The sequence below is a fragment of the Labeo rohita genome, chromosome 15 (genome assembly GCF_022985175.1).
Source record: "Labeo rohita strain BAU-BD-2019 chromosome 15, IGBB_LRoh.1.0, whole genome shotgun sequence".
Classification (NCBI taxonomy): domain Eukaryota; kingdom Metazoa; phylum Chordata; class Actinopteri; order Cypriniformes; family Cyprinidae; genus Labeo; species Labeo rohita.
Genome location: NC_066883.1, coordinates 19,839,998 through 19,864,376, shown reverse-complemented (window position 1 = coordinate 19,864,376; position 24,379 = coordinate 19,839,998). Strand labels below are relative to the sequence as shown.

The 24,379-nt window shown below is 35.2% G+C and overlaps 5 protein-coding genes across 6 annotated transcripts in view; all 5 read left to right on the top strand.

Moving 5' to 3' along the window:
* The first annotated feature begins 74 nt into the window (after positions 1–74).
* On the top strand, positions 75–1,983 carry LOC127177528 (odorant receptor 131-2-like). The gene is made up of 2 exons (XM_051129840.1): positions 75–97; positions 351–1,983. Exon 2 carries the CDS (start codon positions 362–364, stop codon positions 1,316–1,318), a length of 957 nt encoding a protein of 318 aa, XP_050985797.1. The 5' UTR covers positions 75–97; positions 351–361; the 3' UTR covers positions 1,319–1,983.
* A 3,152-nt stretch (positions 1,984–5,135) lies between these two features.
* Positions 5,136–6,092, top strand: LOC127176921 (odorant receptor 131-2). Its single transcript, XM_051128772.1, has one exon. It carries the CDS (start codon positions 5,136–5,138, stop codon positions 6,090–6,092), a length of 957 nt encoding a protein of 318 aa, XP_050984729.1.
* A 4,823-nt stretch (positions 6,093–10,915) lies between these two features.
* On the top strand, positions 10,916–12,340 carry LOC127176920 (odorant receptor 131-2). The gene is made up of 2 exons (XM_051128771.1): positions 10,916–10,944; positions 11,373–12,340. Exon 2 carries the CDS (start codon positions 11,384–11,386, stop codon positions 12,338–12,340), a length of 957 nt encoding a protein of 318 aa, XP_050984728.1. The 5' UTR covers positions 10,916–10,944; positions 11,373–11,383.
* Positions 12,341–14,723: 2,383 nt separating this feature from the next.
* diabloa (diablo, IAP-binding mitochondrial protein a) lies at positions 14,724–17,283 on the top strand. 2 transcript variants are annotated; one of them, XM_051129900.1, is made up of 6 exons: positions 14,724–14,961; positions 15,077–15,203; positions 15,775–15,897; positions 16,026–16,136; positions 16,330–16,426; positions 16,549–17,283. In XM_051129900.1, exons 1-6 carry the CDS (start codon positions 14,834–14,836, stop codon positions 16,752–16,754), a joined length of 792 nt encoding a protein of 263 aa, XP_050985857.1. In that variant the 5' UTR covers positions 14,724–14,833; the 3' UTR covers positions 16,755–17,283. The 2 variants fall into 2 exon arrangements, with proteins under 2 accessions (XP_050985857.1, XP_050985856.1); XM_051129899.1 differs by having other exon boundaries at positions 15,772–15,897.
* Positions 17,284–18,828: 1,545 nt separating this feature from the next.
* nectin3a (nectin cell adhesion molecule 3a) overlaps positions 18,829–24,379 on the top strand; it is a 44,827-nt gene continuing 39,276 nt past the window's right edge. Inside the window, exon 1 of the mRNA XM_051129070.1 lies at positions 18,829–18,961. Within this exon, the coding sequence (XP_050985027.1) occupies positions 18,871–18,961 (91 nt within the window). The 5' untranslated portion in view covers positions 18,829–18,870. The remainder of the gene's footprint in view (positions 18,962–24,379) is intronic.

Genomic DNA, 24,379 nt, shown 5'->3' with positions numbered 1-24,379 from the left:
TTGTTGTGTCAAACTCTATATAATATTTGTTCACAGTGCATCATCATTTATTACACTTAATATATGACCATGGTTCAAGAATAGAATCTTATTGTCAGTAAGTATTACAGCAAGATTATGTAATATTTTATAACTGATGTAAATGATTTCATTACCTTCAGTTATGTAAAATGAAATTATATAATATATTTTATATATATAAAATGGTTACATAAATATTTAAATCTTATTTATAATTTTTATAAATTTTAGAAATAAAATAATTATATAAATTTATTAAATACATATTTCTCAAGAATTATTCATAATTTATGTCTCATATGTGTTTTTGTTCTCTATTTTTCTCTCAGATGTGCACAAAATGGTCAGTCAAAATGCCAGTGGCTATGAGCAGATACAACTGATTCAAGCTGACCCTGCCCGGAGGAACATTTCCTTGGTACTGACTCAGGTCTTCATGTGGCCCTTTGTCTACCTCATCTTACTCATGCTCTTAACATTCACACAGAAAGAGACTTTCAGAACAGAAACACGTTATATATTGTTTGGTCATTCTCTCCTGGTAGACCTAATATTTCTTTGCATAACAGACATTGTGGTGATCTTATCATACAATCTTGTTGTAATACCTCTACGTTTCTGTATCCCCATTGTCATGTTGATAGGAGCAGTCACAGCATGTGCACCACTTACGATTGTAGCCATGTGTGTGGAGCGCTATGTGGCCATCTGCATGCCGCTGCGACATCATGCGATCTCCACCTCTAGAAGAGCCCTGATAGTCATTTTAGTGATTTGGATCCTGAGTTCCATAAACCCCTTTGTTGATATGTTCATCCTCATTAGCACTGCCTCTCGTGAATACTTGTCTCAGCTCACACACTGCCACTATGAGATTATGGTTCCAGTGAAGATGCATCAATTTGGAAGGGCTCTGTTGTATGTTGTGGGGCTTGCGGTTATTTTGACAGCTGAGGTCTTTTGTTATGTAATGATATACCTTGCTGCACGTGCAGCATCGGGTGACAATAAGAAGTCCACATCAAAAGGGCAGCGCACTATTTCCCTCCATCTCCTTCAGCTGGTTTTATGTACGGTTGAGGCCATATGTCCTTACGTTGAAGCTGTAGTTATGCAGTATGATATTAATATTTACCTGATTGTCAGGTATGTAAATTTTCTTGCATTTAGTATCACTTCTAGAGCAGTAAGTCCTCTTGTCTATGGATTTAGAGATGAGAAATTTTATGCAGCTATGATTTATTATATGAGATGCAAAAACAACACCGTTTCATCTGATGCAGTTAAACAATCATGATTGTCTTTTAGTACAGACTTTAATATTTCATGAGTACAAATGTGATTTTAACAAGCATAAATTCATATCCAAATGCATGTCCAGTACTCCATAATACTCCATGTAAAAAATAACCATCCAGAGTTTGACCTGACCAGCCAATAAGGTCTTTGCAAAGTGTCTTTCAAATTCATGATATCGTTTAATAGCGACCTCTGCTGACCAGATTAAGCATTTTTAACCTTCTGTTTGCGTTACTTTTTTTTATTTATTCATAAGATTTTCAGTAACATTTCTTTGACCATTAGAATTATCACACGCATTACAAGTTTGACTGTTGTGAAATGAATGCAATATTCAACATGCAGGCAAATCTGTGTTTTTTTTTTTGTTTTTTGTTTTTTTTTTTTTTTTTTTTTTTTTTACATTTGGAACCGTTGTATTTCTTAAAACAAATCAATTAAATTGTCAATTTATATAATTAACCTTGGATTACAATAATGTCAAGGTATTTAATGAAAGTCAGTTATTTCTGCATACATAAAATAAAGATGGACTTCATTGACATGCCATTCTTATATACAATAATGTAAATATGCACTAATAAACGATTCCATCCAATGAATTTTAATTTCCGATTTTTAAATCTTCAGTCAGTCATTTATATATGTAAACTAAAGGCTACAGTGAATAAAGCTCAAGACACCCACAATTTTGTGAAATTTTCTTTGATACTTCTTAAGGAATATAATAATATCAGTGTTTTTTTTTTTTTTTTTTCACATTGTGTTCATTTATTTGAATAATAAATTTCATATTATTGTCATATTCCATAATTTTCATATTCCATAAGCAATGTGGTTCTCCAATATTCAGTGAAATACAGTTAGTGTGACAGCAGTACCCACTTCACAAGCTTTTGGTGACAAATAAGCTTTTGGTGTAGAGATCCTTAAAAAAAAATAAATAAAAATAATAATAATAATAATAATAATAATAATTGGGTGGTCTTGAAATGTTGCCATAATTATACTTAATTTGAATATGAACATTTGATTGGTCAAATGCATATCATATGGGCGTGGTTACCACTCAAGTGCTGGAAGGTCAAAAGGTACATTATTTCTAGTAGCCTATATGTGTTCATGTAATAATTCATTTTTATGAAATGATGTGCACATGCTATAAATGAAAAGATAATACATTGCTTAATGTGGGAAACTGTTTTGTTTTACAAAAAATATCACAATGACATGGAAAGAAAAAAAAAGAGGAAAGACATTTTTGAAGATTAAGCAAAAAAGTGCCTGTAAACAACCCATAATTACATGCATACTAAATAAACATACAAATATGAAAGTAAACTCAGTACACGTACGCAAACAGGCACATCATTGTGGCATTTTATGCTACACATATTACACTGTATTGAAGTGGTTGAATTCTATGATTTTGTCCTTGTGTTTAAATTCCTTAAATGTCTACTTGTGTTGAAGTGAATTCTTGAAATTTTTGCTTCTGATGAAGTATTTTAATTTTAAGTGTTTATGAGTTCACAATCAATACCACAATTTGCTAATATGTCTTTTTTTGTAAAATTATTCTTTTAAATTTTTTAAATTTTCAGTTGAAAAACATTATTCGTACAATGTCCTGTTGTAAGAAATTGCATTATCTAGGCACAAACTAAATACAAATGTGTATCCCACTTTACCAGAGTGTCTGAGATAATTACAAAAAATAAATAAATAAATAAAAAAAAAAAAAAAAAAAAAAAAAAAAAAAAAAACATACTGGAAGAGACTTTGAGAATTTGTTTACCCTAACTTTACCCTAAATGCAAACACATATTACTCCATGACAAAATGAATTACACATTTTAGGATCGCAAAGTACTTTTAGTAGTATAAAAACCATATTTTACAATGAATATATATATATATATATATATATATATATATATATATATATATATATATATATATATATATATATATATATATATAAATGTATAAAATAATAAAGGTAATAAAAAATAAAGGGACACCTGTCAGGGTCGTGTGTGGGAAGGAGGAGCAGGGATGAGGAAATCATACAAAACGTGCTTTAATAAGATAATCCAAACGGGAACAGGAACAAACTGGAACAGCAGGGAAACCACAATCCAACACGACGAAACTAACATAAATGACATTAAGAAAGGACGATGAACAAGGAACTGAATCAAACTAATATAGGACAGCTGATTAGACATGGACAGGTGTGAGTGATTAACCAATGATGACTTAACAAGCAACGGAACAGGAAAGACCAAATAAGGACACAGGAGGGAAAAAAAGAACAAAACAGTTCACAGGGGTGTGACAACACCAAGCTCTAAGAACCCTTTTGTTCATGTGTTTTTTTTTTTTTTTGTTTGTTTGTTTTTTTAGTGTGTGTGTGTGTGTGTGTGTGTGTGTGTGTGTGTGTGTTTATTTACATATTTTTTTCTTCTCTTTACTACTTTTTACTTGTTGTGCTTTCTTGAAATGTTCGATTACTCTGGGAATAAAAGTTTTGTCAAATCTACACTGTAAAATATATTTAAAAAAACACACAATTTGTTGAGTCAGCTTAAAATAATTTGTTACCCTGCTTCCTTAAGTTTAGTCAACTTGAAATGTTAAGTTGTACTAAGTAACAACTTAGATACAAAGTTAACAACTTTGTGTTTGCTAAACTTAACAGATGGGTAAGTAACCCAGCTACCTTAAAATTTTAAGTTGATTCAAATCAAATATCTAAGTTGTCACTTAGTATAATTTAACATTTCAAATTGAATAAACTGAACTTAGTTACTTAGAGTTGACTGAACTTAAAATTTTAAGGCAGCCAGGTTACAAATTATTTTAAGTTGACTCAGCAATTTGTTTTTTACAGTGTGTAGGGTGTATGTAGTATTGATGAAATTACTTCAAACTCAGCAACTGCATGATGGTATGGATTTGAACAATTTTCATTTAACAGCACCTTTGGTTACTAATACAAATGATGGAAATAAGTGCAGTAGCAATGTAGGAGAGCATTGCTAGAATGTGTCATGCAATAGGCAACAATAAACTGTGCATCAGTTTAAATGTTAGTGAGAGAAGGAATATATATTATATATAAAATGATAGCTTTGTCTTTAAGGTTGCAGATTACTATGCAAAATGTAACTTTAATGTCACATGGAAGAGAAAATAAGTATCCACTGAGGGTTAAAATCAGGCATAATGGTATTTCAGTTTTTTTGCTCGTTCTCTTCATTCCTACTCTAGTTTGTGCAATAATCTAGATTTTGACTTTAATGGCATATTGCAAATAAAAAAGTAAATGCTTGATTGTGTCTCAGTGCTCCATGTCTGTCCCCAAACACAAGCAAATCTAAATTTAGCTCTAGATTCCATCAGCTAAGCTGATGTCATCCACAGGAGTTTTGCTTTGTCCAATTCTATATAAATGTTTGTTCACAGTGCACATTATCATTTATTACACTTGAAATATAACCATGGCTCAAGAATAGAACCTTACTGTCAGTAAGTATTACAGCAATGCAATATGTCACAATGCAGTCTTTATATAACTATAATTGGGACATAACAGTTGCGTTCATAATTGTAAATGAAACATATACATTTACAATCACACATTTTTTTGTCTTTTAATATATCTGCATAAATGTGAGATTGAAATTATGTAAACTGAAATTACGCGATTTTTGTGTACGGAAATATTTTAAGATTATTGATAGTGTATCATCATCATTTATGTCTCATGTGTGTTTTTGTTGTCTAACTCTCTCTCAGATGTGCACACCATGGCCAGTCAGAATGCCAGTGGCAGTGTGCAGCTGCAGCTGATCCAAGCTGACCCCGTCCGAAGGAGCATTTCACTGGCACTGACCCAGATCTTTGTTTGGCCCTTCGTCTACCTCATGGTCGTCATGCTCTTAATGTTCTCCAAGAAAGAGACTTTCAGAACAGAGACACGCTATATATTGTTTGGTCATTCTCTCCTGGTAGACATAATATTTCTTTGTCTGACAGATTTTGTGGTGATCTTATCATATAACTTCGTTTTGTTACCTCTGCACTTCTGTATCCCCATCTGCATGTTAATGGAAGTGGTCAAAGCATGTGCATCACTGACGATTATAGCCATGTGTGTGGAGCGCTATGTGGCCATTTGCATGCCGCTGCGACATCATGCGATCTCCACCTCTAGAAGAGCCCTGATAGTCATTTTAGTGATTTGGATCGTGAGCTCCATAAGCCCCTTTGTTGATATGTTTATCCTCATTAGCACTGCCTCTCGTGAATACTTGTCTCAACTCTCACACTGCCACTATGAGATTATGGTTCCAGAAAAGATGCATCAGTTTGCTAGGGGTCTCTTGCATATTGTGGGGCTTGTGGTTATTTTGATAATTGAGGTCTTTTGTTATGTAATGATATACCTTGCTGCACGTGCAGCATCCAGTGACAATAAGAAGTCAGCGTCAAAAGGGCAGCGCACTATTTCCCTGCATATCCTTCAGCTGTTTTTATGTACGGCTGAGATCATGTGTCCTTACATTGAGGCTGTAGTTATGCAGTATGATATTCAATCATTCCTGACTGTCCGATTTATAAATTACCTTGTATTTAGTATCACTTCTAGAGCAGTAAGTCCTCTCGTCTATGGATTTAGAGATGAGAAATTCCTCACAGCTATGCTTTATTATATCAGATGCAAAAACAACACCATCTCATCTGACACAATCAAACAATCCTGATATCTTTTGGTTAAGTTTTTAACATTAGTAATTCAGTCAAACTACATGGCTTTTAACGTTTTAAGACTGCCCATGTGATTTTAACAGGCCTAAACACAGTACTCCATAATATTCCATGTAAAAAAAAGAGAGAGTTTAAATTTGTCTGGTCAATAATGTCTTTGCAAGGTGCCTCTTACATTCAGTATTGTTTAATAGTGACCTCTGCTGACCAGATTAAGCATAATTACCCTTTTGTTTACATTACTTGCTTTATATTCACTCACATGATCTTTCATGCATGACTATTGTGAAATGGATGTAATATGCAGCATGCAGGAAAACCAGTGAATGTTTAATTTTGAACCCATGTAATTATTAAAATAAATAAACAAAATAAACAATTAATCGCAATTAATGCAGCACACTCTCCATTTGAGGTCTTGTACAAAAATAATAATATCAGTGGTTATTACAAGTGTCACGTCATACCCTGTTGTAATATTAGAACTATATATGATCATATGCCATAAAATAAATACAGTACATGAACAGCATTGTGGTTTAGCAACACTGTCAAATCAATACAGTTTATGTGATGTTAATCCCTTTTAAGATAAACACATATTACTCACAAAACGGTTTATACACTGTTTCATAGATATGTTAATAGCAATCTTCAGGTTAGTTTATAACTTGTGTCTGAATGGTTTGAGAATTTTAAACATGTATTACAGTATGTATCAGCAAATAGCCTAAATTAGTAATAAAGATAAAGCTGAAACTATTAGCAGTTATTTGAAAATAAACTACCTACAGCATCATGCAAATTAAAGTTGCAATATTGCCAGCACATTTGCTACATGTCTATAACGTTATGTGGCCTTTCATGCCACTGTGACATGATGTAATCGTGACTTCCAGACAGCCTTTATTGTGATTTCTGTGTATTCTAGTGAAGCGACTCCAGCTGTGCTGGTGATTGTGCCAGTATGACCGCAGGTATCTCCCGATCTGAATTTTCCGCTCAGTCTGGCCATTAGTCTGAGGGTGATAACCTGCACTGAAAAAGAATAACAATAACATCTACAATAACTGGTTTTGTTAAAATGAAATAAATGATTTAAGATTACTGATTATAACTGAATTTAACCAACCTGAAAAAAACAAGTTTTATTGAAGCATAACTGTCAGTAGATGTAACCTGATTTCTCTGTTTAGGTAAAACTGTTGAGATTCATGCGCTTATTCCTCATCTTTGTGTGAGTCAAAAAGACACAGCTCAAAACACGTCCTATATAATAAAAGAGAAAAATCACAATATCTGACTGTCGTGACATCATGAGACTAACAGTTAACATTGTCAGACATCAGACTCCTGATATGACCTGTGAGTCTGACTATTACATGACTACATCAATAAGTAATCAAGATCTGATCAGAGTTTCTCTCACAACTGTTGCAATAACAAATGTGCCTTAGAAACATGCAATTGCAGCAATCAGAGGAAAATTGATGTTAAGTATTCAAGAATCAAGAGCCCAGTTAAATCAAATGCTTATCTCCACAATGGTGACTTCAAACTTGATTATTTTCAATAAAACATCAACATCTAAACTTCAATTCTCAATAAGTTTAGTATGAAAGAAATAAAGTCAGACTGTATTGTAATAAGTGTGAGAGAGATATGTTGGTGATTTTTTTCCTTTTTTTTTTTTTTTTTTACAGTGGTGCTGAAGAGTAGCGCTGTCCATTGTGATTTTCACTTTGCGGCAATTTAAAATGTATAATCATTTTAAATCATAATCTCTCATTGAACCAGCATTCACTAATCAGCATGGAGCAGGTGTGTATGTTTTGAATGTGTTTGTTCCGAGCATTACTGGAAGTTTTATGTTCGGTCAATGCAATGGATTTAAGTTGAAATAACTTTCTCTCATTTTATGTTACATAATCTTGGTTGAACTAGGTTATAACAACAAAATTAGAATTATATGTAGTATCAGATAGAAATACCTCCTTAAAGCAACAACTGCACAGGTTCACTTTTTACAGTGTGAGGATAGACTGACAGAAACTTCTAGTTGCCTGAAGAACAAATTCCACACCTGAGAGATAAATTGTGGACCCTGGTCCGACAGAACATCTTGGAATAGTAATTCTGCAGCTTCCAGGGTTGTGGGTAAACCCTTTAGGGCAGGGGTGTCAAACTCCAGCCCTGGAGGGCCGCAGCCCTGCAGAGTTTAGATGCAACCCTAATTAAACACATCTGATTCAACTAATCAAGTCCTTCAGGCTTAATTGAAAACTGCATAGTATATGTGTTGGAGCAAGGTTGGAACAAAACTCTGCAGGGCTGCGGCCCTCCAGGAACTGAGTTTAACACCCCTGCTTTAGGGGAAGTAGTTTTTTGCGAGCCTTGGAGAATCAGTCTACAGTGACCAGAATACAGGTGTGATTCTCAGAGGGTGGCTGATCAGTTATGAATCTACACTGATGTGGGACCATGGTCACCTAGGAATGGGCAGTGGAACCAGTTTACCCTCAGGTAGGTGACGTAGGGTCTTAGACATGGTGCAGACTGTGCATCCTTTCACATGTTGGGAGACATCATGGGTCATGTTGGGCCAATACCGATTGTGGAGGAGCAAGAGGGATTGCTGGCTGCCTGTATTTCCAGAGCGTGGATATATATGAATGAGGGACATGCATAGAAAGAGGTACAAAAAGTGGAGTGGAGCTAGCTCAGAGTGGGTGGCTTCAATTATTTGGTCCTCGAGGGCCCACTGAATAGACTCACAATGATGGCTGGAAGGAGAATGGGTTTAGGAGGTGCCGTCTCTTGCTCTCTGAGATAAACTCGGGAAAGAGCATAAGCCTTGAGGTTCCTTTTGCTCTGGTCTGTACGTAATTAAATTGAAGCATTGTCTCCTCTAGAGACATCTTGATAGCAGGGAGTTCTCGACTGATGATTTCATAATTGTGCTCCACCAGGGACAGTTTCTTTGAGTAGAAGGCATATGGACAGAGGTCTGGAGGCTCACCCTGCCACTGGATGGATGAGGGTAGGAGCTGTGCAAAAGGCTTCTTTCAGATGTTTTCGTGGCAGAGTTCCAGCAGAGTTCCAGGACAGAGACTTGGGCCAGTTCAAGAGAGACGAGATAAGAGGAGTAGAGATCTGACAGAAATTGGTGATGAATCTTCTATAGAAGATGGTGAAGCCTGAGGAAGTGAATAGTCTTGCGGTGGAACTCACACTCTTCCAGCTTCAGGTACAGGTGGTATTCCCTGAGCTTCTGGAGGACTTGTGCCATGTGTTGGGACTGTTCAGGGGTAGACAACAGGTACACTTTACCCTTGGGTAAAGTTGCCCTCGGCAGCAGGTCAATGGCACAGTCTTATGGCTGATGAGGTGGTAGTTTGGTTGCCAGCTGCTTACTGAAAACATCCTGGAATGCCGGTACTCAAGGGGAATTTCCTGTTGAATTTTGGTATCTGGGCTCTTGATGGTGTAGTTAAGGCTGATAATCTTGGAAGAAGATGACTGGTTGAGTTTAAACTGAAGAGATAACAGTTTCTTGGCAGAAGACAAGCGCACAGTTTCCACACAGCAGTTACTCCATTTTTGGAGTTCCAACTCACCACTAGAGCATGTTGAGACATCCACGAGCATCCCAGGATAACTTCAGCAGTGGATCCTTCCAGCACCATGAATAAGAAGAATTCCTGATGCTGACTACCAATGCACAGCGTTACTGTGGGGGTGCACTGTTGAATGTAATCACAGCCCAGTAGTTTTCCTAATACTGAACGGATGCTTAACTCTTGCAAACAGGGTCTCCTTTTGAAGTCCTTGTAGGAGTTACTCTCTGCTAGGCGTGGTGCTCGAACTTGACATTTTGGTGTTTAAAGGTCCTTCTGCCATCACTGTATAAACATAATCGATTGACAGTCTGCATAGGTTCAGGTGCTGGAAGGGAAACAAATGGTGTTGCAGGCTGAACACATCATCACAGATCGCCATCTGCTGTCGGATATCCATCAGATTTCCAGATTGATCTAGCCAAATGCAGCACTTGTCCAGATAGCAGAGAGATGATGTATGCAGTCTTTGCTCTGTCGGTGGTAAATAGTTGGAACTGTATTTCAAAAAGTAGTAAACACTGTAGTAGAAACCCAGTTTTTTTTTTTTTTTTTTTTTTTGCTGTAGAAAATTACTTCTTGAATTGACAAAATTACTTTAGTTACTAAAGTACTCAGTGGCTGCATTACATCCTTTGGTTAACAATACAACTGATTGAAATAAAGGCAGAAAGAATAGCAAATAGGAGAGCATTGCTAGACTGTGACTGTATTGAAATGTAATAGGTAACAATTAACTATGCATAATCAATTCAAAATTAGTTTGAATGTTAGTGAGAGAAGCAATATATATAATATGATTAGTTTTGTCTTTAAGGTTGCAGATTACTTTAACTGTTATGTCACACGGAAGAGAAAAAATCCATTGAGGATCAGAATCTGGCTTAATGATATTTCAGGGGGTTTTTTTTAGCTTTTTTTATTTTTATTTATTTATTTATTTATTTATTTTGCCTTTTTTATTTCCACTCTTGCTGTGTACTAATCTAGATCTTGACATTTATGGTGTATTGCAAATAAAAAGGTAAATGCGTGATTGTGTCTCAGTGCTCCATGTCTATCCCCAAACACAGGCACATCTAAATTTAGCTCTAGATGCCATCAGCTAAGCTGATGTCATCCACAGGAGTTTTTCTCTGTCAAACTCTATATAAATGTTTGTTCACAATGCCCATTGTCATTTCTTACACTTGATATATGACCATGGCTCAAGAATAGAACCTTATTGTCAGTAAGTATTACAGCAAGTTTATGTAACAATTTGAAACTGATTTCATAATTAATTGTGTAAACTGACATATATTTTTATGGCTACGTAAATATTTGAGGCTTATTGATAATGTATGCTATATATAAATATATGAGAATGCATGTCATAGCGCAATCTCTGTATAACTATAATTGGGAAACAATAGTTGCATTCATAATGGTAAATTAAACTAATAATTGTCCAATCACTGCCACATGTTTTTCTCTTCATTTATATCTACATAAATGCAAGAATGGTAAATGTAAACTGACATTATGCAGTTTTTTTTGGGCAACGGAAATATTTGAAGCTTACTGATGTGTATAACACAAATACTGATTATTTATTTATGAAGGGATTATTCATCATTTATGTCTCATGTGTGTTTTTGTTGTCTAATTTTCTCTCAGACGTGCACACAATGGCCGGTCAGAATGCCAGCGACAATGAGCAGATGCAACTGATCCAAATTGACCCTGTCCAAAGGAGCATTTCACTGGCGCTGACCCAGATCTTTGTTTGGCCCTTCGTCTACCTCATCTTCCTTATGCTCTTAATATTCTCCAAGAAAGAGACTTTCAGAACAGAGACACGCTATATATTGTTTGGTCATTCTCTCCTGGTAGATCTAATATTTCTTTGCCTGACAGATTTTGTGGTGCTCTTATCATACAACTTTGTTTTGATACCTTTGCATTTCTGTATCCCAATTTGCATGTTAATGGAAGCGGTCACAGCTTGTGCACCACTGACGATTATAGCCATGTGTGTGGAGCGCTATGTGGCCATCTGCATGCCGCTGCGACATCAGGCGATCTCCACCTCTAGAAGAGCCCTGATAGTCATTTTAGTGATTTGGATCCTGAGCTCCATAAACCCCTTTGTTGACATGTTTATACTCATTAGCACTGCCTCTCGTGAATACTTGTCTCAACTCACACACTGCCACTATGAGATTATGATTCCAGAAAAGATTCGTCACTTTGCTAGGGGTCTGTTGTATATTGTGGGGCTTGTGTTTATCTTGATAATTGAAATCTTTTGTTATGTAATGATATATCTTGCTGCACGTGCAGCGTCTGGTGACAACAAGAAGTCTGCATCAAAAGGGCAGCGCACTATTTCTCTTCATATCCTTCAGCTGTTTTTATGCACTGCTGAGGTTATGTGTCCTTACATTGAGGCTGTAGTTATGCAGTATGATATTCAATCATACCTGACTGTCCGATTTATAAACTTTCTTGCATTTAGTATCACTTCTAGAGCCGTAAGTCCTCTCGTCTATGGATTTAGAGATGAGAAATTCCTCACAGCTATGCTTTATTATATCAGATGCAAAAACAACACAATTTCATCTGACACCATTAAACAATCATGATTATCTTTTAGTAATAATTCAGTCAAACTACATGTTTTTTTAATGTTTTAAGATTGCCCATGTGATTTTAACATACAAATGTATGTCAGGTTATTTGTACAATACAACACGTATTCTATAGAACAGTTAAAGCAAATGCACTAAGAGTGGTTAACAAGTACTCCATAATATTCCATGTAAAAAAAATAACCAATCCAGAGTTTGTATTTGTCTGGCCAATACGTCTTTGGAAGGCACCTCTCACATTCAGTATATTGTTTAATAGCGGCCTCTGTTGGCCGGATCAAGGATTATTTAGTGGAATATTGTTTACATTACTTCCTTTATATTTACTCACATGATTGTTTAACAACATTTCTTTGATCATAAGAATTATCTCATGGATTACATGCATGACTGTTGTGAAATGGATGCAATATGCAACATGCAGGCAAAATTCTCAATTCTGAAACCCTATATTTATGAATGTTCATATGTTAAACTTGGATTAAAATAATGTCAGTGTAATGAAAGCCAATTATCCCTGAATAAATAAAGGAAAGCACTTAGCACATATTTTCACAAGCATTTTCAATTATCTTTTGCAGCCTTCAGGTGAACATCAGTGACATGTCAATCTAACAGACAATAATTTAAATATGAAAACAGTTATTCAAGCCAACAAATTTACATTTTGGATCTTTAATTCCTCAGTTGTTGTCTTCCAAGTATTTACATATTACATATAAACCACAGTGCAATTTCCAGCAACACTTTCAAATCAATAAAGTTTCTTTGATGTTATTCATGTGCTGTTTAGGATTAACACATATTACTCATTAAATGGTTTACACACCATTTCATAGATATGTTTATAGCAATCTTTAGGTTAGAAACAGTCCCTGCAGCTGAATCAAAGAGGTTTCAGCATTTCAAACATTGCAGTGTATGTATAAACAAACAGCCTAAATGACTATTGAAGATAAAGTTTAAACTATTAGCAATTATTTCAATATAAACTAGCTGCAACATCATGCAAGCTGCGATAATGCTGACATGTTTGCTACGTGTCTATAATGTTATGTGGCCTTGCATGCCACTGTGACATGATGCAATTATGATTTCCAAACAGCCTTTATTGTGATTTCTGTGTATTCTTGTGGTTTGGACCCTGAGCTCTATAAACTCTTTGTTTACCTGTACATTCTTATACTACTACCTAAGATAAGTACTTTTTGAACTCGCTTGAGAGGTTTCATCACTTTTTAAGGGTCTTCTGTTTTGTACTTTTTTCTTTTTATGAATACTCTTTAAATGTGTTTTGGATGCAAATGTTTTTTTTGTTTTTTTTTGCACCATTAAACATTTACCAAACTTCAACAATACTGGCCAAAAGAAAATATTCTGAAATATTCAGTATCTAAAGAACATAATATTTCCTCAAATATTTCTCAGCTTTTCGTCTATATAATGAAGTGAAAATTAAATAATCAATTATATATATATATATATATATATATATATAGAAATAATAAAATAAATTATTCCTTTGATTCAGCAAGGATGTACTGAATGGAACAAAAGTGACAGTAAGGATTTATACATATATAACCTTACAGAAGTTTTTTTTTTTTTTTTTCAAATACATGCTCTTCAAACTTTCTGTTCATCAAAAAATCTAAAAAAAAAACAGTATAACTGTTACAACAAAATATTAAGCAGGAGTGTTTTCAACACTTTTAAACGGGTGCGTATGTGTATGTGCATATGTTTATTATGTTTTAAGAATTTAGGCTTGCTTTGCTGCAAAAGTTTTCATATAGCCCTTGAGGCATGACAACAAGTACAGTACAAATAGCCTAGTCCTGATTAATTGTCTCCCAACATGCTGGTAGGGAACAGCTGAGAAACTGTTTAGACCAATTTCACTTTGACTCTTCAAAGCAGCAAGATAACTTATTGGTTGAGGTCGATTGAATTGGTCTATCAAGAGCTTTCTTCAAGTAGTCCATCGTAACTCAATCTAAACACATAGAAGCTATGTTGCTGTGATAGATACATTTTTGTCCACTAAGTGTTTTTCTTATCATGTTGACTTTTCTGCCACACCTCCTTGAGACGTGCAGGCCATGCTCATCAATTTCTGTCATGTCTGTTATGTTCTCAATACACATTGTTTTGTAACATCTGGAGGTGTGTGCACCATGTGCTGCAGCTCAACCACTAAGAGCTCACCAGTGTTTACCACAGCCTGTTAAAACTTTTTGCTGACGTATTGTGTAAATGTGCGTCAAACCATATCTTTCCTTGAACTTAAACCGCTAAAATCAAGATTAAAGGTCCGAATAAACGGATCAATACGCTGCATGGAGGGCAGAGTCCTTCAGCAGTATATAAATACTGGTGGGCAGTGCTCTGAAATTAAAACGTTGAAGAGCTTTGCTTTAAGACAGATACAAGGCTTAAGGGATAAACCTACTTTTATTTTGAATTAGTAAAATACTTCAAGGCAATATGCAGGCTTTTAGAAACTGCGGTTTGTGTGCTAGTGGGAATCTTCTTAAAGGCCGGACCGACTTCCTGATTGCGCGGAGAAACATGGCAGTCATGCGATTGAGTGCTGCATGTGTGCAACTTCTCAAGTAAGATTGCGTTCATGTTTTGCCATTTTAAGAAAAAGTCGTTATAGAAATTGGTGTTAGGACGTTGTTTTCACGTAAACTCTATGCTCAGTAAATTTATTTTCTTATATTAAAGGGACAAGGCTAATGTGTTCTGCAGAAGCTCCGTTCATCAGCGTCTCCTGCGCCTGCCGGAGGTTGCCCGATCAAATACAGTCGCGTTCAGTGTCAGCAGCAGCCTCTGTGCGGTTCCTTTTACACAGGTAACATTAACTCATAAGCGTTTTAATGTTGCATATAAGCTACAGACGGTGAACAAATGACAAACTTGTAAACCGCTTGTATAGAGAGCGTGATAGCATTTGTTCAGTTGTATGGAGGTGGAGACGATTCTGATTCGTCGATTCAGTTACTGTTGCATTAACATTTTTTGCAAAATGAAATGTTTTGTTTGAATGCTGACTCAATGCAGTCAGCCACATTAAAGAATAACGAAGTAATTCATAAATATTAATTGCAAAAGCGTGCAGGGACGGATATATAATTTGATATGTTTACATATTCATATTAGTTTTTACAAGAAAACTTTAGGGCAAAATTAGATATGCGGTTATAAGAGCCCTGTTAATTCAGTAGCTGCTCCGAATCGTTTATACAGTGTTGTTGATTCACTACAAAGGAATCGGCTCATTAGAGTCATTCATTTGAGAATCGCACTACACTGGTCGCGCTGTATGTTTGTTATTCACGGAGTCAAAAATGCAGCGTCTTCCCAATACTGTTCATTACCATTGTGACAAGTGTAATAAAACGTATCCCTTTTGTCTTCAGCAGGTTGAAAACCTCTCACATGAATCTCTGATTCGTCGGGCCTCGTGTCTGGTCACAGACAGTGCCAACACGTACCTCTCTCAGACCACATTGGCTCTTGTTGATGCCCTTACACAGTATGCCAAGGTAAGACTGCATCTTAAACCTGTCATTCACTCAGTGCATAGCTTCATAATGTGCCCTTACTGACAAAGGTGTTATATTTAAAGTAAAATATATAGAATCTAATTTTATGGTATTTTTTTTTTACTTAGGCACTACATACACTCATTGCCCTTCAAAAGCGATACATAACCTCAATAGGTAAACTGACCCCTGCTGAAGAGGACAGCATTTGGCAGGTGATCATTGGCCAGCGAGTAGAGGTAATTTCTGTTCCTTTAAACGTTTGTGTACTTTTTGTAGAACAAGGTCTGCTTTAGTTTGCTTACATTTTGCAACAATATAGATCATGATAAAGACAGATAAACAGACCTGGTTGATATCAAACTACCTTATATATCAGAGCTTTTACAGTGGTTTTTTTTTTTTTTTTTTTTTTTTTTTTTTTTTTTTTAGGTTAGTGATAGATTGGAAGAATGCAGACGCTTTGAGTCAAACTGGATGAATGCCATCAACATCTGCGAGTTGTCGGCAGAAGCAGCTTACAATTCAGGTATGTTTAGAAATGATCCTTAATTATTAAAGCTGTATGTTTGCTCTATGCAATCTGAAAGCATTTATGTACATGTGACTTCGGTATGGTCTGTGGATTGATTCAACCCTGATATTTTACAGGAGCAGAGCATGCATGCACAGCAACAAAGACTAATCTGCAGGTGGCGCAGTGCAAAGTGGAAGAGCTGAGAACGATCTCAAAAGAGGCGGAGAAAAAACTGGCTGAAACGAAAGCAGAAGAAATCCAGAGAATGGCAGAATATGCTTCCAGCATTGATATTAATGATCTGGAAGATATTCCAGAGGCCTACCTTCGAGAGGACTAGAAAAATACACGTTTGTGACATTGCTAGTCTGTAGCAAGCAGTGAATAAATCAATGACTATGAATCAAGAATGCACCTTGATATAAATTTGCAATCAGTATTGGTTATGGAATTAAAAGAAGCCTTGCTTTTGAAGGCCTCATTGAATCTATATGGTTAATGTTCATAACGAGCTGGTTAAAGTCCAAAAAAAATGTGTTAAGTGTTAAAGTGATTAATACAGCTGGTAAGATGCATATAAAATATATGTGGAGCAGAAGCTTGCAGAGAAATTGCTTTAAAGTAATTGATTTAGTATTTGTATATATGTATATATTTTTCATATTGTTCAGTTATTTCTTAGTGCAATTACATGCATGTTAATGCAACAATGAAATCATATCACATGTTGTGATATTGCAGTGTATACAAAGTTGCAGTCAATCTGTTTTATATTTCTAGAGATCAACTGTTATTTATTGTCCTAATGGAAAATTTATTTAGTTTTTGCAAAATGTGTGAATTCCAATAAATACTTTTTTTAAACTGAATTATTGTGCCTTCAAGTTTGACAATTAATTGATTTATATATTTGTAATATTTGGTGTGACAGTATAATTGCCTTGTGCATTATAAACGTTTCATTCATGTGCAAACTTATTAAATAGCATTATCATTATTACAATGACTAGCTTTTATTTAGTCCGTTTAATGTATAAGTTTACAGTTTTGACCAACAGAGGGCAATGTCATGCTTTTTGTGGAAAAAGGAAAACGTTTGGCTGCAGGAATGTGGAAATACAACAATAATATTTTACTCTAATTACAATACAGAAGTCTGTTATTAACTGGAAACAAATAATACTAAATGGATTTCTGTAATCACTTACTCAACATGTTGTTCACTAAAGTAGATGATATTGCAGAATGGCGGTCTCAGTCACCATACACTTTTATTTGCATATATTTTTTTCTGTACAATAATATTCTATATATTTTAATACTGTTTTCCATACAACTGCCATTCTACTTTTGTTCCAGAGATGACAGAATTATTAGGTGATAAGAGAGTTGAAAGTTTTTGACACTTAATGTTACAAAGTAGATTTAATACAGGTTCTTCAGATTGAATTTTCATTCGTTTTCGGTAATATACAGCACAATGCTGTATATACAGACATAGAAATACTGTTCATTAAGGCTTGATAGAGCCTGTATTGTAAGAATCCTCCAAGTCAAGGTGTTTTCTCTGTTTACACACTCAAGTCAGTTCAGGGGCCCCAATACAAAACTTGCTCGATTTTCTCTGTAACTACAGTTAAGAACATCATGCTACATTGTATAATGATCAGCAGATCTTTAGTTACAAAGTAAATAATAATAATAATAATAATAATAATAATAAAATGGTCTTATAGTTAAAAATGTATTTAAATACATCAATATTTTTCCTTTTCGAACTCGAAAATATTTGTCTGTGTTCCATAAGTCTTTGGATTTTAGTGAGAGAAGAGTTACATTCAGAAGTGGGCCGATAAAAATGATTGATTGGTGTAAATGGCACCACTCAGCTGGGGATTTATCACTTTTGAAAGACATAAATAAAACACAAGGATCATGGAAAGCGTGCCCAGCATGGCTCACTCTTTAATCTGAGTGAACTGGGCGACATCTCCCAGCACCCCGTTGAGCCAAGCCATTCCAATATATCTAGTTTTGTAATGTTACAAGCAACATTTTAGCAAATGCATTCCAGCAGGACCTAACGAACTTGAGGAATCTGTAATAGTAGCGCTGACAACTCAAATGCACAGCTTATATTACATGACTGTATTTACATATCGATTAAAGGAGCTTCGAAATAAAAACTAAAGATATTCCTGGACACTCGCTTTTTGACTTGTGCAGTCGTATTTTCTCCATTCATGTATCTGTTGCTATTATAATTTCATCTATCATTTGTGTCTGGAAATGCTGTAAATGCTAACTGCATAGCAATGCTCCGTATTGTTGACGGGTTTATTTTTAGTCGGAAACCGCTGCTGGACTAAAGGTACCGCCCACGCGTGGTTCGGCTGCTGTGGATCAGACACCGAGTTGATTCAACAAGGAGGAACTCACTACTGCAGTCTGAAACCATGGCAGAGGAAGTAAGACACATCTTTGGGAATAGCACGTTTTTCAATGGACTTCTACCTCTCATGGGGCTTCTGTTCAGCGTCTGCACTGGTGGGTACTTTATCTTCCCCAAGGTGGTAACATGTCATCTTGAATTGGGCTTACCTTAAAGTTAACATGCAAGTTTGCGGTGAAGTTTACCTAGCGGGCTGGGATGTCTGATAGCACGCCTAGTGTAAATGCTCCGTTAGCTGTGAAAGTTAAAATTAACTGTTGTTAATCTAACAATATTAAGCTCTCTATCTTATTTTCATAAAGTATTTTTTATCTAAAGATACACAGTGTGTGTCAAAGTACTATTATCTGTTATCAAAGTACTATTATAAACAATTTCTTTTTTTATATACTTTATATATGCCACATATACTATATACTACCTTTCTAAAAATCCAATTATTTGTTTATTTTTGAATATGACCAGATCAAATTAATTAGACTTTTAATTAATAGGAATATGGCTTTTTATTACTTTAAATATGTATTCAGTTATTATTGGCTCATTTTTTGCCTTATGCTTTACACAGAAGAGGGAAATGAAGCGTCAGTGTCATATTAATATCAAAATCAAATGCCCAAACTAAATAAATAGCTTCGAGAAGTGGCTGGAGCTAGCAAACAAACCTAATGCATCCTGGCCGATAGGTGTCAGTATGAAGTTTAAAAGCACTGGTAGCTGATTATTGATATTTAAACATAAACAAAAACTTACTAGGTGCATCCCAGTACTTACGGACTATTTTATAACAGTGTAAGAGTAGTGTGTTCACTGAAAGAAAAGGCACACATCAGATACACAGATGATGCACTTAATTAACTTAAGAAAAAACTAAATGTGAAATGTTGCACACTTATTGCACTCGATAGTCACAGTTTTATATAATGAAAGAGGCTATTAGATTTTAATTCTGGATGAGAAATAACCTAAAAATGTCATGCATTTGACATAAGGATGCATTCCAGATAACAGCCAATGTTGTCACTCAACTCACTGAAATGTTCGGAAAAAAAAATTCTTAAAGTAATGTTTATGGAATGTTCTTTTAACTTTATTAATATTTGATATGTGCGTTGAGACAAAACATTCTGTGATCAACATTCTATTACGATGTTATTTACACTTAATGAATGTTCTCCTAATGTTGAGAGAAAACATTCTTGGAACATCCTTATGATGTTATAGTATGTTCTATGTTCTTTTTGGAAACTTTAAATAACATTCTAATCACAACAAGAAAGTAGACCGTTCAGCATTTTAGAAACATTTCGAAACAATGTTCCCACAATGATTTGATAACCTAAATTTGTTATCTGAGAAATAACAAAAAAGTGTTTCTTTTGTGGTTCAACTTTGTTCTGTGAAATTCCATGTAAGACACATTCAGACTGATGAACCAGAGTGGAATGGTTGTAAAAAGTGTTTGTGTAAATGTATCTGGTGTAGAACAAGTGAAAAGGTGGGTGCGCTTACACAAGGGGGTTTAGGGCGTACTTTAGTGCCTGAGAGGAAAAGGACTGAAGCCGCAGAGTCTGGAAGTATTGACCTGTTATTGGGCACTCTGCCAGTGGCACCTTCCACTTTTGTTGCCTTAAATATTAGGTTAAAATAGGAGAAACTCTCCGCCTGCCCTTTAGAAAAACACTGCAAGAGGAAGTGGTATGTTAAACAGAATGACTATAATCATATAGTTTGTAACCCAGTGGGAAGGGTGGAAAAATGGATGCAGCAAGCATAAATAAAGCGTTTGCAAAATGGCAGGGTTAGGTCATGGGTCATGATAGTACGCTTTGACAGACTAGCTGCTAATGTTGGCTTTCTGCAGGTCAGACAGGAGAAATGCTGACTTAAGTAATAAGAAACATAAATGGATATGGAATTAACAGTTACTAGAGTAGATGGCAGACTGTGTCACTGAACTGAATCTATGGAGAAGTAATATTTAATGGGATAGTTCACCCAAAAATTACATTTCTGTCTTTAATTGAAGAGCTCAGATGCAAAACCCCCTAAAAGCTATCTTGGTCAAAAATTAGATAATGATACTGAGTGAATGCTCTCGACACATATTGTACGTCCATCAAATACTTTTACTTCACACTCGCTAAAATCCCACCCTCAGCCCATTCAGAATTACCGGCACTTAGGTAGAAACCTATACAGCCTGATAAAAATGCATTTTTTAAAGAAAGACGTCAGATGGATTTATAGGCTTTTGCATCTGAACTCTTCAATTACTCTCAAAATGTTTCAAGACCTGTCGTCTTGGGAACACAAATTAAGATATTTTTGATGAAATTCAAGAGCTTTCTGACCCTGCATAGACAGCAATGCAACTGAAATGTTTTATGGCCCAGAAAGGTAGTAAGGACATTGTTAAAATAGTCCATGTCACATCAGTGGTTCAACCATAATAACAACTTTATTCAGCAATTCCATGGTACTTTTGGGAACAATCATCAAAGACCGACACAGAAGAGAAGAAATTGTTGAGTAATGTCTTTATTTTTAGTTTTCTTTGCACACAAAAATTATTCTCATAGCTTCATGAAATTACGATTATATCGCTGATGTCACATGGACTGTTTTAATGATGTTCTTACTACCTTTCTGGGTCTTAAACGTGTCATGGTTTCATAAAAAAAAATCTTAATTTTTGTTCCGAAGATGAACGAAGGTCTTATGGGTTTATTAATGACAGAATTTTTATTTTTGGGGAAACTATCCCTTTTATGAGGTTTTGTGATTGTTAACATGTATATAAATTATATTATAAATTATATGCAATTAAATTATGTAATTGTATATATTAAATCTATATATAATTTGCCATCATTAAATTGTATTAATTATATATGTGCAATATAGCATTTTAGTCTGGGCAGATGAATCATTTTAGCTGATGTCTTTTCATGCATGTATCATAAATCCAGCGTGTATGTAATTTGAAGAGAGAATGAGATTTGAGGCTTTGAAAAATCAGCAGTTTTTTTTTTTCTGCAGCGTGCAAATTGATTGCATAGGGTCATTTCAGGTATACATTTAGTTGACAGGCCATTCGCTGCGGTCGCTATCGGCAAATGACATGCAGGCTAATCCAGGGTCACGTAAGGACAGAGTGTTTGTGATAGCCTCGCTGCTGTAGATTGAGAGTGATCTATGTTATGGAAATACAGTCAGCGAGTGTCACCCTGACCGGACAAATTAGACCAAGGTGAAAGCAATGCAGGCTCAGCTCCTCCATCAAGCAGGTAATGCGTCACAAAAATATAGGCTAGCCTGTGTTATTTCATTGGTGCATGCTGAATAGATCAGCCAGAATGTGATTTAGGCTAATAGTTTTTTTTGTTGGATTTCCCTTTTGAAAAGTTTGGCTACTTTGTATAGAGCATTGAAGAAACCAAAGCATGTCAATAGTGATCCAGAATGCACGCATACTTTCAGCCTGTCTTTGTACTTCATTTTAATCTCACTTAGTCTACATAACTGCAGGCTGAAATCTGACAATCATATTAAAAGATTCTTTTGAAGGAGGTCCATCAGGAAATGACTATTAGACTATTGCGAGCTGAGGCAGCACGGAGTGCAAGCCGTGACCGCCGAGAAGCATTTTGCTGTGAATGTCTTCCATCCTGGAAGATGTGATAATCAGAGGCTGTGTAACTGGGCTGCTCTCCATTAAACAATGTAATGTAGTAACCTTCAGCCCTGGGAAAGTGCTGTTCCTTGTTATGAGTGTATTTACTTTGTTGAAAAGAGCAGGATGGCTGATCACAGGCATATGCTGTGTTTTGGATTCTGCTTTATTAGAGTTCCTAACTAGCTGGCTTCAACTGGTCAACCAGCTTCATCAGAACACCATGTTAGTAACATATTATTATTATTGGGAGATACAAGGGTCTTGTATTACATACCACTGGAGAAAGCATTACTGTCACATTGGAGTAATGTAACCTTTCACATTAACCAATCACATTACAGCCTTGACGTCATTGAATTTCAGTCAGAGTTGTGCGACATTCAATCACCGTTTACGGATACCATAGAAGTTAATGAGAAGTGCCGTAAACAAAAAATATTTAAATCCAAAACTATTGTTTAATGGCAAACGACTTGAAGATTAGCCGACAGGCTGTCGATTCATTATATGATAAGCTGTTTCCTCACAAAAGCTGTTTATTCAGTGTAGTGGAGCCTCTCCTCCACTGACATCCATTCAACAAAATCTGCCTCTGGTCTCCTTCCACTATTTTTGGCTAAAGGTTGTAGGCTTGCCTTCCAGTGGTTTTCGTAACATTTGGTGTTGGTGAATATGATAATATAGCAGTTATGATGTTCAACTTCAAAACAAGTAGTTTTCTTCCAGCAAGAATTGTGTCGGTGACCTAAAAAGTGATCGGAAAAATTTTCCGGATCTATGAATTTTCCATTAAAAGTCCACTTGCAAAACAATAATTCACATATAATGTACTCACCTCCTTGTCATCCAAGATGTTCATGTCTTTCCTTCTTCAGTTGTAAAGAAATTATGTTTTTTGAGGAAACATTTCAGCATTTTTCTCCATATAATGGACTGATATGGTGCCCCGATTTTGAACTTCCAGAATGCAACTTAAATGCTACTTCAAACGATCCCAAATGCGGTTGTAAATGATCCCAGCCAAGGAAGAAGGGTCTTCTAGCGTAACAATCGTTATTTTCATAGAAATAATACAATTTATATATATCTAATGTCAAACGCTCGTCTTGTCTTACTCTGCCTGGACTGTTTTTGTTCCGGTTCATGACAGTTAGTGTATGTCGAAAAACTCCCATCTCATGTTCTCCCTCAACTTCAAAATCGCCCTATAACGCTGTTTTACCTTTTTTGTTCAGGGTGTTTGATCTTCTTTGCATGTTCACTTTGCAAAGACTGTGTCGTGCTTCTGCAGTGATGTAGGATGATTTTAAAATTATTTTTGAAGTTGAGGGAGAAAATACGATTAGAGTAACATTTTTTTTAAATTATTTCAGTTTCTATGGTTTAAGTGTTAGTTAATTATAATAACCCAGAGATAGTTCAGGTTGTAAAATGCCTTTTATATATATTATATTTATATATAATATAAATTATATAAAAGTTATAATAAATACATATACTTGTAAATATTTCTTAAATATATACATGAATGTGTTTATATTTATATATACATAATAATAACACAGTACACACACATATATTAGGCAAACTCAAACTTTTATGTTGTATGCGATTAATCACGATTAATCGTTTGAATGTTTGATGTTTGAAAATTAGAATGCATTAAAAATGCAACTCCTACATACAGTTACTACTTCGATGATGCACATTTTTTATATTCTGAACTCATTTAAAACATTTTAATAATTTGGGTGGGGGGTGGGGTGGGGGCATAAAATAAAAAATGTCAGGGTGATACAACTGTCCTGGTCTAATAATTAAAAAAAAAAAAGCC